Source organism: Thalassophryne amazonica, chromosome 18 (genome assembly GCF_902500255.1).
Source record: "Thalassophryne amazonica chromosome 18, fThaAma1.1, whole genome shotgun sequence".
NCBI classification, from domain to species: domain Eukaryota; kingdom Metazoa; phylum Chordata; class Actinopteri; order Batrachoidiformes; family Batrachoididae; genus Thalassophryne; species Thalassophryne amazonica.
The window spans coordinates 69,812,327-69,824,498 of NC_047120.1; the positions used below are offsets into that span (position 1 = coordinate 69,812,327).

Consider the following 12,172-nt stretch of genomic DNA (forward strand, 5'->3'; position numbering starts at 1 on the left):
CTAATCTTTCCTAACATCTGTGTTGTCCACATGTCCCCTTCTTCTTGTCTCTGCAGGTCGAGAATCAGACACTCCACACGGATCGGCCCGACCTCCCAGAGTGTTTTCAGCTCTCCGTACTATCATGGCTGCCGTGTGTCTACCTGTGGGCAGCCGGTCCATTTTACATCTTCTATCTGAAGAGGAACAACAAAGGCTATATCATGATGTCCATCGTGAACAGAGTCAAGACGGTCAGCATGGAATTCAGTGTTCTTACTGCTTAGACCTCATTATTTTCCTCGTGTAGGTTTTTTTTTTTTTTTTTTTTTAATTCTTTGTGTTTGTTTCACACTCTCTCAGGCGTTTGGCTTGTTGTTGTGGATCGTATGTTGGACGGATCTCTTCTACACATTCCATGAGCTGAGGCATGGACACATCGAGCCGCCCATCTACTTCATCACCCCGCTGGTGCTCGGCATGACCATGGTGAGAAGACCTGTGTAAAGTAGACTGTGTAAAGATCAGGGTTTTTAGGGGATGTCGACACATTTAAAAGTACAAACTGAATGACTTTAAATACTTAACTGTTTCTAATAACACTGAACTACATTAAATGGCTACATTTTCATGAACTTCATTTTGATATTGCATTTCCAGGAAGGGAAAAGTGTCCACATATCCAAGCAAAAACAATCAGACAAAAACTAAAACTGCAGAATACAATTTAGAAAGGCCTGCACACTGTTAGGACCTTTTTTTTTTCTCTTTTTAGGCAGGTACAACCCCTGGCAAAAATTATGGAATCACCGGCCTCGGAGGATGTTCATTCATTTGTTTAATTGTGTAGAAAAAAAGCAGATCACAGACATGACACAAAACTAAAGTCATTTCAAATGGCAACTTTCTGGCTTTAAGAAACACTATAAGAAATCAAGAAAAAAAAGATTGTGGCAGTCAGTAACGGTTACTTTTTTAGACCAAGCAGAGGAAAAAAATATGGAATCACTCAATTCTGAGGAATAAATTATGGAATCACCCTGTAAATTTTCATCTCCAAAACTAACACCTGCATCATATCAGATCTGCTCGTTAGTCTGCATCTAAGAAGGAGTGAACACACCTTGGAGAGCTGTTGCACCAAGTGGACTGACGTGAATCATGGCTCCAACACGAGAGATGTCAATTGAAACAAAGGAGAGGATTATCAAACTCTTAAAGAGAGTAAATCATCACGCAATGTTGCAAAAGATGTTGGTTGTTCACAGTCAGCTGTGTCTAAACTCTGGACCAAATACAAACAACATGGGAAGGTTGTTAAAGGCAAACATACTGGTAGACCAAGGAAGACATCAAAGCGTCAAGACAGAAAACTTAAAGCAATATGTCTCAAAAATCGAAAAATGTACAACAAAACAAATGAAGAACGAATGGGAGGAAACTGGAGTCAACGTCTGTGACTGAACTGTAAGAAACCGCCTAAAGGAAATGGGATTTACATACAGAAAAGCTAAACGAAAGGCATTAACACCTAAACAGAAAAAACAAGGTTACAATGGGCTAAGGAAAAGCAGTCGTGGACTGTGGATGATTTGGATGAAAGTCATATTCAGTGATGAATCTCGAATCTGCATTGGGCAAGGTGATGATGCTGGAACTTTTGTTTGGTGCCGTTCCACTGAGATTTATAAAGATGACTGCCTGAAGAGAACATGTAAATTTCCACAGTCATTGATGATATGGGGCTGCATGACAGGTAAAGGCACTGGGGAGATGGCTGTCATTACATCATCAATAAATGCACAAGTTTACATTGATATTTTGGACAATTGAAAGGATGTTTGGGGATGATGAAATCATTTTTCAAGATGATAATGCATCTTGCCATAGAGCAAAAACTTTTAAAATGTGGTGCTAATGCTTCATGCAACAAGAATCAGAATTAATTTTTGATGCTTTTGTTTTTATAATGCAAACACTGCGTTAGCAAGCAGAGGCTAACTTTGTGTTTTTGTATGAGGCGCAAAGAACTCAAGTGTTAACTGCTTTGAACAGAGGAAAACATCTGTTCAATGCTAAACATGTGCATGCTTACCTCATTAAATATAATTAAACCTTTTAAACATCCTTTTGTATATTTAAAACATTATAACTGGACTTAATTTTGCCTAGCCGTCTTCTTCGTTGCTGTTATGGCTGTCCCACAAAGTCCAAAACAAGTGGAGTGCCAAGTCACATGAAGATTACTCCCTTTCTTTCTACAGGAGTGCTGTCCTTCAGTTTGGGAACATGATTTATTAATTTCACTCATTTTGTCAGACACAGTGCATCCTTCTCATTCAGATTTTTTTCTTATTATTTTATAGCAGGTGGCATTCAGCTTAATTATACATTACCACCACCTTCTGCTCCAGAGTGTGACTCATAGTACCTCATTCTCCATACAGCTTGCCATGCATGTAGACTGCGCCAGATTTTGGCCATTGTACAATGTAGTGTTTTTTCCATACACAAGTCACTTCAAAATTCAAAAGTTGCAGAATCAGTGAAACAAGGAAAAAACCTGGAACATGTAGTCTGTAAAATACAGTATATAGAAAATCATGTTTCATTTATTGCCAAAGTTATGGTCATGAGTTTATTTTAAGTAATGACCGCTGTTTTGAGCTTGACCTTTCTGTGCTCACCTCCTTTATCAGTGAAGTTTGATTGAATGGCTCTATGTTTTGAAGATATTGCCATGCACAGACAAACAAACATGGCCATTACAGTAGCCTCTTTCCACTTCATGGTGAGCCTAATTATTCAATAACAACTTTTCCAAATATTTAAAAGTAGCAACACAAAAGCTGAATTCTGATAGTTACATTTGAGCAGCTCCTGTGGACATTTGAATGCCCTGTCAGGTTAAACAGAAGCCAGAAAACTGCTCAACCAGCGTGAAGATCCACAGATGTTTACCTTTCATCACCTCAGCCATTCTGCCTCGACTAACTCCATCTCTCCTGCATCCCCTCTTTCTCCTTCTCTTGTCCGTCTCAGCTCTTGGCCACGTTTCTGATCCAGTTTGAAAGGTTACGTGGAGTTCAATCCTCAGGGGTCCTCTTCATCTTCTGGTTCCTGTCTTTGCTGTGTGCCATTGTGCCTTTCCGCTCCAAGATCCTTCAGGTGTACAGCCAGGTAAGCCCCACATGCCGTTAGCATACATTGAGAGACTTCTCCATCCAGGATTCCTTCACTTCACCCACCAGCATCTTAAAGCTCACACACACTTGGTATGACAAAGACTCTCAGAAGGTCAGAGTGTAGAAACATTGTGCACTTAATGCCGCCCCAGGAATTTTCTGGAATAACAGATCTAAAGGTTTGATGCACCAACGCCTGTCATGTCAATGACCATATTGGACATGAGCTTGATCATGTTTGTGTAGCTCGATACTGGCCGGTATGTAAACATTTATTTGTTTATATAAGAATGTCGCCAACATTTTACACTCAACAAAAATATAAACGCATCACTTTTGGTTTTACTCCCATTTTGTATAAGATGAACTCAAAGATCTAAAACTTTTTCCACATACACAATATCACCATTCCAAATATTGTTCACAAACCAGTCTAAATCTGTGATAGTGAGCACTTCTCCTTTGCTGAGATAATCCATCCCACCTCACAGGTGTGCCATATCAAGATGCTGATTAGACACCATGATTAGTGCACAGGTGTGCCTTAGACTGCCCACAATAAAAGGCCACTCTGAAAGGTGCAGTTTTATCACACAGCACAATGCCACAGATGTCGCAAGATTTGAGGGAGCGTGCAATTGGCATGCTGACAGCAGGAATGTCAACCAGAGCTGTTGCTCGTGTATTGAATGTTCATTTCTCTACCATAAGGCGTTTCAGAGAATTTGGCAGTACATCCAACCAGCCTCACAACCGCAGACCACGTGTAACCACACCAGCCCAGGACCTCCACATCCAGCATGTTCACCTCCAAGATCGTCTGAGACCAGCCACTCGGACAGCTGCTGAAACAATCAGTTTGCATAACCAAAGAATTTCTGCACAAACTGTCAGAAACTGTCTCAGGGAAGCTCATCTGCATGCTCGTCATCCTCATCGGGGTCTCGACCTGACTCCAGTTCGTCGTTGTAACCAACTTGAGTGGGCAAATGCTCACATTCGTTGGCGTTTGGCACGTTGGAGAGGTGTTCTCTTCACGGATGAATCCCGGTTCACACTGTCCAGGGCAGATGGCAGACGGCGTGTGTGGCGTCGTGTGGGTGAGCGGTTTTCTGATGTCAGTGTTGTGGATCGAGTGGCCCATGGTGGCAGTGGGGTTATGGTATGGGCAGGCGTCTGTTATGGACGAAGAACACAGGTGCATTTTATTGATGGCATTTTGAATGCACAGAGATACCGTGACGAGATCCTGAGGCCCATTGTTGTGCCATACATCCAAGAACATCACCTCATGTTGCAGCAGGATAATGCACGGCCCCATGTTGCAAGGATCTGTACACAATTCTTGGAAGCTGAAAATGTCCCAGTTCTTGCATGGCCGGCATACTCACCGGACATGTCACCCATTGAGCATGTTTGGGATGCTCTGGACCGGCGTATACGACAGCGTGTACCAGTTCCTGCCAATATCCAGCAACTTCGCACAGCCATTGAAGAGGAGTGGACCAACATTCCACAGGCCACAATTGACAACCTGATCAACTCTATGTGAAGGAGATGTGTTGCACTGCATGAGGCAAGTGGTGGTCACACCAGATACTGACTGGTATCCCCCCCCAATAAAACAAAACTGCACCTTTCAGAGTGGCCTTTAATTGTGGGTAGTCTAAGGCACACCTGTGCACTAATCATGGTGTCTAATCAGCATCTTGATATGGCACACCTGTGAGGTGGGATGGATTATCTCAGCAAAGGAGAAGTGCTCACTATCACAGATTTAGACTGGTTTGTGAACAATATTTGAGGGAAATTGTGATATTGTGTATGTGGAAAAAGTTTTAGATCTTTGAGTTCATCTCATACAAAATGGGAGCAAAACCAAAAGTGTTGCGTTTATATTTTTGTTGAGTGTAGTTGCATGATGCCAGAATAAACAGCAGGGTTTCACTAATATGTAGACCTGGATTCAGATCCCACTCACGCTACAACATGTAGAATATAGTGATTTTTGATGAAATATTACTGTTTTAACCTTTGATTTTGTTATTTTTCCAGACAGAAGTGTTCGGACTGCTGGAAATTTGAAAATTCAACAATAATTTCTAATTTTACAATTTGATCCAATATGATAAGTGGTGCTTTTTTGTTTTTGTTGGGTTTTTTTTTTTACAAAACAGGTTGAGATTTAAAGGCTGACTTGTCTTTTATATTTATGAGTAGAAATTACCTGTTGGTTAGAGTCCGTAATGAAAAAGATAAAAAAGGATCAAGGAAGCCATCGCTCAGCCCCTGAATTTAGAACTTAATAAACACCTGAACCAAGGTTAGCCTGTTAGCTGAGCTGGTCAGTGTTTGGGTTTCATATGTCCTGTCCAGGTCACATGGTCTCAACCATACTCCACCTCTTTACCCATATATGGGCTGCGGACACACACACACACACATACACATTCAGCATTTTTTATGTAGGATTATCCTGTGTGTGGCCAAGTGCAGGGGTGGTGGCCAAGTGGTTAATGCGCTTGGTTTCAGTTCAGAAGGTTCCGGGTTCAAATCCCACCCCTGCCACATTTCTCCATGTAATGTGGAGTTGCGTCAGGAAGGGCATCCGGCGTAAAACTTGTGCCAATTCAACATGCAGATCCACCTTGGATTTGCTGTGGCGACCCCAAGTGCAAACAAGGGAGCAGCCAAAGGGGCTTACTTTTATCCTGTGTGTGTGGGTTTTGTGTCTTGCAGCTAGTGTAACAGAAGGCATCTCCTTTTTTTGTGTTCAACAACCCTCTCACAACACCGAGTTGTACCGCTATGTGATTCAATCAGAAGCAGTTTCTATGTGGGTTGTCTCCGCCTAGCTGTTTGGCGAGTGGCTTTTTTTGTTGTGGGGGGGGGTCAGCCTGGGGCACCACTACACAGAGTGGGGAGGAGTGTTTTTCCTGAGAGTCACACTTCCTGTATCACTGCAGTGCTGCACGGCCCACCAAAATCTACAAGATTAGGCAGAAAAGGTGTAAAGAAGCAACACAGGACTATTAAACAATTCTGCTAATTTTACTGACGTGTGCAAAGAACTGGTCGGAGTGTTGCCATGAGTATTTGGGGTGTAGTAATTCCACCCAGCCAGCACTAATTTGAGCTCACAGTTTGATATGTTAATCACTTTCAAAAAATATCTTTGTTTCTGCTCTACAAAGCAACAACTAAAAACAAACCCGCCTCCCAACTTGAACTTATTCAGGTCTACTATCACTGGCAACAAGGGGGCACCTGGTGTCACCACCCCAAGTCTCAGACCAAACAACAAAGGTGGACCATAGAGTACGGACTCCAGTCTGACCCAGGATACTTCCCCAGCTGAGGCCAGTTCCCCTTTACAGCTGGGTGGACTGAGACAAGCATCAAAGATTCCTTATTGTCATTCCTCTGAAGGAGAAGTCTGAAAAAGTGAAATTGTGTACTCAGGTCCCAGTGGCCCTAATAATCATTAATAATGAACAGAATAAATATCTGTAGAATACTAAGTATCTTGTCCAAGGATACAGATGAGCTTACATATTGGCACGTCAGCTCCTTTAAAGGCCCCGAAAAAACAAATGTAACTTATACTCTTGAAAATACTGTATTTAATTGTTTATTTTTTGGGTAATACTCTACACTCACAGAAATATTTGCCCTAACTTTTAAGATTTATGTAATTTTATTACATGCCAAATTCCCATTTCCTTTTTTTTAGATCATTTTAATACAAACCTACCAAATAAACCTTACATGATGCATATTCATTAATCCTATTTATTTGAAATGCATAATCCTCAGCTTTATGTAAGTCCCTTCGGCTGCTCCCTTGTTTTGCACTCGGGGTCGCCACAGCAAATCCAAGGTGGGGTATGCATGTTGAATTGGCACAAATTTTAGTCCGGATGCCCTTCCTGACGCAACTCCACATTACATGGAGAAATGTGGCAGGGATGGGATTTCTGGGCTTGACAATAGCACTGGTCCGATGGCCCGGCGGCCTTTTTTACATGTTCCGGGCCACCACGGGCCAGTGAAGTTCATATTTCACTGGTCCGTATGGGCCAGTAAGAATTAAAATCGCTTTGGGCAGATTTATTAGTCTAATGCCGCGTTCACACCGGGCGCGATCAGATGCTACAAATTTGCGGGGGTCGCGTGGCAACGGACGCGCCTCCTTCACCCGGTGTGTCGCTCTGCTTTTGCTGCGAAAATTCGCCCCGGTTGCGTCATCAAATAGGAGGAGCTTCCATTCCAGCTCGCCGGCTCCGGTTGTCAGTCAAGTTAACATGACGGACCTTGATCACACGGAGCGAGTTGTTGTGGAAAGCTGACAAAACGTCATGAGACGTTCCCAATTCAGGCAGTATCATTATTTTGCTGCAGGAGCTGCGTCTGGATGATGGCTGCTTTCAGCGGTCCTTCTGCCTCTGCAGGACCCAACTTGAGGACCAACTGTCCGTTCACTGGCGCGCACATGTAAACAATTAAAAAAAAAGAAAAAAAAAAGAAAAAGAAACTCCGCTCCCGCTGCTGTGGGGCTGCTGCTCCTCCAAAAACTCTTGTCATAGTTGTGAAATAAAGGACAAAAGAGACATACGTCCTGCTCACAGGCTGCTACCAGAGACAGGACATGTTGCACCACTTCGCAATGTTGGGAACATTGCCGAAGTGCAGACAAACTTCGTCTGCAGGCGCATCTTCTGATGTGGCGCAAATTTCGCTTCAACATCGATGCGTCATTTTCGCTTAAGCAAGATCGAGCGCAGTGAATATTATGAATTTCTTGAAACCTCCTGCCCCTGGGCAGAAACCAGGAAAGCAAAGGAAAGAACAGCTATCACCCTCAAAACAAGCACAGAAGAGGAAATCTGCTGATGCTGAATATAGAAGAAAAGGGTGAGGAAAACTTGGCAAACTTCCTGGAAGAAAAGACGGCCATAGCTGGAGCGTGATGAGGAGAGTGAGGTTGTCTTCTGTGGAACTTGTAGGGCCATGCCAGAATATGCTAACAAGTAAGTAGAAATATACCATGTCCTGGTAGACAATGTGGTTATGATTTCATACGCCAGTTTAAAAGTATAATCAGTATGCCCTTGTGGAAACCCCACGGTGACAACATTAGCAAGGGAACTTGGTTTATGAAATTTAACATATTAATTTTGTAAATGATCAAGAAATAAATTAATTTTTGTATTAATGTCTGAGTGTTGAAAAATTCCTATCAGTTACCTACCGACATTTTTTTCAAAGTTTACTCACTTTAAGGTTTTTATCATGTAGTATAAGAATTTTGTGTTTGTTTTCAAGTGTTTTTACATTAAGGAAACCCAATTCTAATGTCTGAGTGTTGATTTAAAAATTCTTATCAGTTACCCCCCGGTTCGGCACAGGCGTGAAAGTATGGGCCAGTGATATTTTCATCCGGGCCAGTAACTTTCAGATTCTACTGGCCCTGTGGGCCAGTGCATAAATTGCCTTATTGTCAAGCCCTGGATTTGAACCGGGAACCTTCTACACTGAAACCAAGTGCATTAACCACTTGGCCACCACCCCTACTATAATCCTCAGCTTTATGTATTTAGTATTAATAAAATATAATTACTCTAAATCAATAATAATGACAGTATTATTTAAAATACATAAAGTATATTGTCTGAATTGCATAATAATTATGTTACCTATACATATCTTAAAAGTTAGGGCAAATATTTCTGTGAGTATAACATTTTCAATTACACAAGAAAGACTGAGAAATTACGTATCGTGATAAACATATCTTGGGACCTAAATTCAATCATATCGTTTTTGAAAACTGTATTGTGATCCAGCCCAGTCTCACTTTTTTTTGTGATACCTTCAATGAAATGCTTCATATTTTTGTGACATCGTCAAGTTTCAGTCACTATTTTTAGCCCTAACCCCAACGCCCCCCCGCCTTGTGTCAACCCAAATTTCATGATACCATTACAAATAATTTTTGTGTTATCATGACCTAATAGTGTAAAATCACTTTTTGTGATGCCGTCGTAATCTTGGCGTAAGATCGGGTTGTGTGATACCACAAGTGAACAAGGGCTTGGAAGAAATATGAGGTCTTGCAGAAGAATCATAAATTATTTAGAAAACATGTAAATAGCAAACAGATAACATCACAGATTACAATTTGCACATCAGAATAATAGCTTCTACATTTTCCATAAAAGTCAGTACTATAGAACACAATGATAATGGGGACACTGAAAATTACTTTTACGAATTTAATAATTTAAAAAAAAGGCGGGGGGGGGTCGAGGTTTACCTGCGCCATCTGTTGCTCCTGATAGTCGACCTGGTACTGGATCCTGGTTTTCTCACCTGGACTGGCCGTACCTTTGAATGTGTGTTTCAGACTGAAGTGACAGACAAGCTGCGATTCACGACCTTCTACCTCTACTTCAGCCTGGTGGTCTGCGAGCTGATTCTCTCCTGCTTCAATGAGAAACCTCCTCTCTTCTCCAGCGTTGTTACAGATGCTGTGAGTCACACTTCCTGCTCCAGGGGCACGTGTGTGTGTGTGGTGGTGTGTGTGTGGTGTGTGTGTGTGTGTGTGTGTGTGTGTGTGTGTGTGTGTGGTGTGTGTGCGCGCACTTGTGGTGCACGGGAGGAACTGGTTTTCATATATTTGATGTTGCGAGTGGGTTGTTCCCAAGCAGCTGCAATCTTGGGGAAATCATTAAAGTCAGTTTCTTCTGGCTGCTCGTTGGAGTGTGTCCTCCTCACCTTTGTTGAACCTTCTCTCCTCTGTTTTTTCTGTTTCCTTTTCAGAACCCCTGCCCTGAAAAACACAGCAGGATTTCTTTCCTCCATAAACATTTTGGTGGTTCACCAGTAGGTCCATGCACTTTTCTGCCACTGTCCCCAATCACTCTCTCTCACACACACACACACACACACCCACACATTATAAATCAATTTAACACTCATTAAAACTTTAAAAATAATTCATCACATCATGTGTAAGAGAAACAAAACTGACGTCTGGCGGATCCACTTTATAAAATTGTGTGAAAACATATACGAGGTCTATTAGAAAAGTATCCAACCTATATTTATCAAAACCATATGGGATTTGAATCACATGTGATTGCGTCAGCAAGCTGTGACCTTCGTGTGCATGTGTGAGTTTTTCACGCCTGTCGGTTGCGTCATTCGCCTGTGAGCAGGCTTTGAGTGAGGAGTGGTCCACCCCTCTTGTCGTTTTTTTCATTGTTTAGGAATGGCTCAGAGACTGCCGCTTTGCTTGATCAAAATTTTTTCAGAAACTGAGGGACATCAAAGTGTGACACCATTCGAGAAATTCAAGATGGTTTTTGGTGAAAATTTTATGGGCTTCAAAGAGATTACGGAGTGTTACTGTCGCTTTAAGGACGGCCCCCAGCAGCTGTGGGGCGCGCCGTGCTCCGAAGCAGCTATCGACAGGCTGAGCGACCATTTCATTTCTAAACGGATGGCTGTCTGGATCCGTGACCATTGTGTGCCATTTCTCTGGTTATCACAAGAGCTGGACATCAACCATTTTCCGGCAGATTTCACTTTTAACAAGAGATTTTGTCATGGAAAGCCGAGCGGAGGCTTCGCGCGTCACGATGGATTCGCTACTGGAGCGAGGCAAAACCACCTCCGTTTTGGTCTCACAGGACGGCTTTGAGATGGCGTTCAGACAGCTGTCGGTGGTTTTTCCATAGAGTGATTATCCGAGAAATTGTCGATGTGCCTGGACATGCCAGAACATGTCCTGTGAGGCTTCATCACAGCGTTGCTGTGCGCCATGCGGCACCGCCGCGACGCGCGGAATTCCTCCGCACGTCTGTCTCAATGTGCCGAAAAAGTGCTGATGTCAGAGTCTTTTCACAATTCCTGTGCTAGTCAGACGACGTCCCAGATAAAACACAGCATCCAGTTTGGAAATGAACGGCACATTCCACTGTTACAGGAGTTTTTGTCATGGAAAGAGGAGCAGAGGCTTCACGTGTCGCGGCGGTGCTGCATGGCGCAAAGCATCACCGTGATGAAGCCTCACAGGACATGTTCTGGCATGTCCAGGCACATCCACAATTTCTCGGATAATCACTCGATGGAAAAACCACCGACAGCTGTCTGAACGCCATTTCAAAGCCGTCCTGTGAGACCAAAACGGAGGTGGTTTGTCTCGCTCCAGTAGCGAATCCATCGTGACGCGCGAAGCCTCCGCGGCTTTCCATGACAAATCTCTTGTTAAAAGTGAAATCTGCCGGAAAATGGTTGATGTCCAGCTCTTGTGATAACCAGAGAATTGCACACGATGGTCACGGATCCGACAGCCATCCGTTTAGAAATGAAATGGTCGTTCAGCCTGTCGATGGCGGCTTCGGAGCGCGGCGCACCACCAGTCGCTCTGGGCCGTCCTTAAAGTGAAAGTAACACTCTGTAATCTCTTTGAAGCCCATAAAAGTTTCACCAAAAACCATCCTGAATTTCTCGAATGGTGTCCACTTTGATGTCCCTCACAGTTTCTGAAAAAATTTTGATCAAGCAAAGCGGCAGTCCCTGAGCCATTCCTAAAGAATGAAAAAAGACAAGAGGGGTGGACCACTTCTCACTCAAAGACTGCTCACAGGCGAATGACACAACCGACAGGCGTGAAAAAACTCACACATGCGCACGAAGGTTCAAGCTTGGCTGACGCAATCACACGTGATTCAAATCCATATGGTTTTTGAAAAAATAATAAGGTCGGATACTTTTCTAATAGACCTCGTGTGTATATAGTATATATGTGTTATATGTGTATATGTGTATATATATGTATAATTAATGTTGGTTGTTATCTTCGTCAGTACCAGTATCACCAGTTAATATTCTTTTTTCTGTTTTCTTTCATTTGCCTTCAGGTTCGCCATTAAGGGCTACAAAATGCCTCTGGAGGCCAAAGACCTGTGGTCTTTGAACCAGCGTGACAGCTCCAAGGTGAT

The 12,172-nt window shown here is 42.8% G+C and overlaps 1 protein-coding gene across 1 annotated transcript in view; it reads left to right on the forward strand.

Annotated features, from left to right (window-relative positions):
* abcc3 (ATP-binding cassette, sub-family C (CFTR/MRP), member 3) overlaps positions 1-12,172 on the forward strand; it is a 108,179-nt gene that overhangs the window by 17,607 nt on the left and 78,400 nt on the right. The window contains 4 exon segments of the mRNA XM_034193124.1: positions 57-233; positions 343-468; positions 3,022-3,159; positions 9,571-9,696. Of these exon segments, the coding sequence (XP_034049015.1) occupies positions 57-233; positions 343-468; positions 3,022-3,159; positions 9,571-9,696 (567 nt within the window).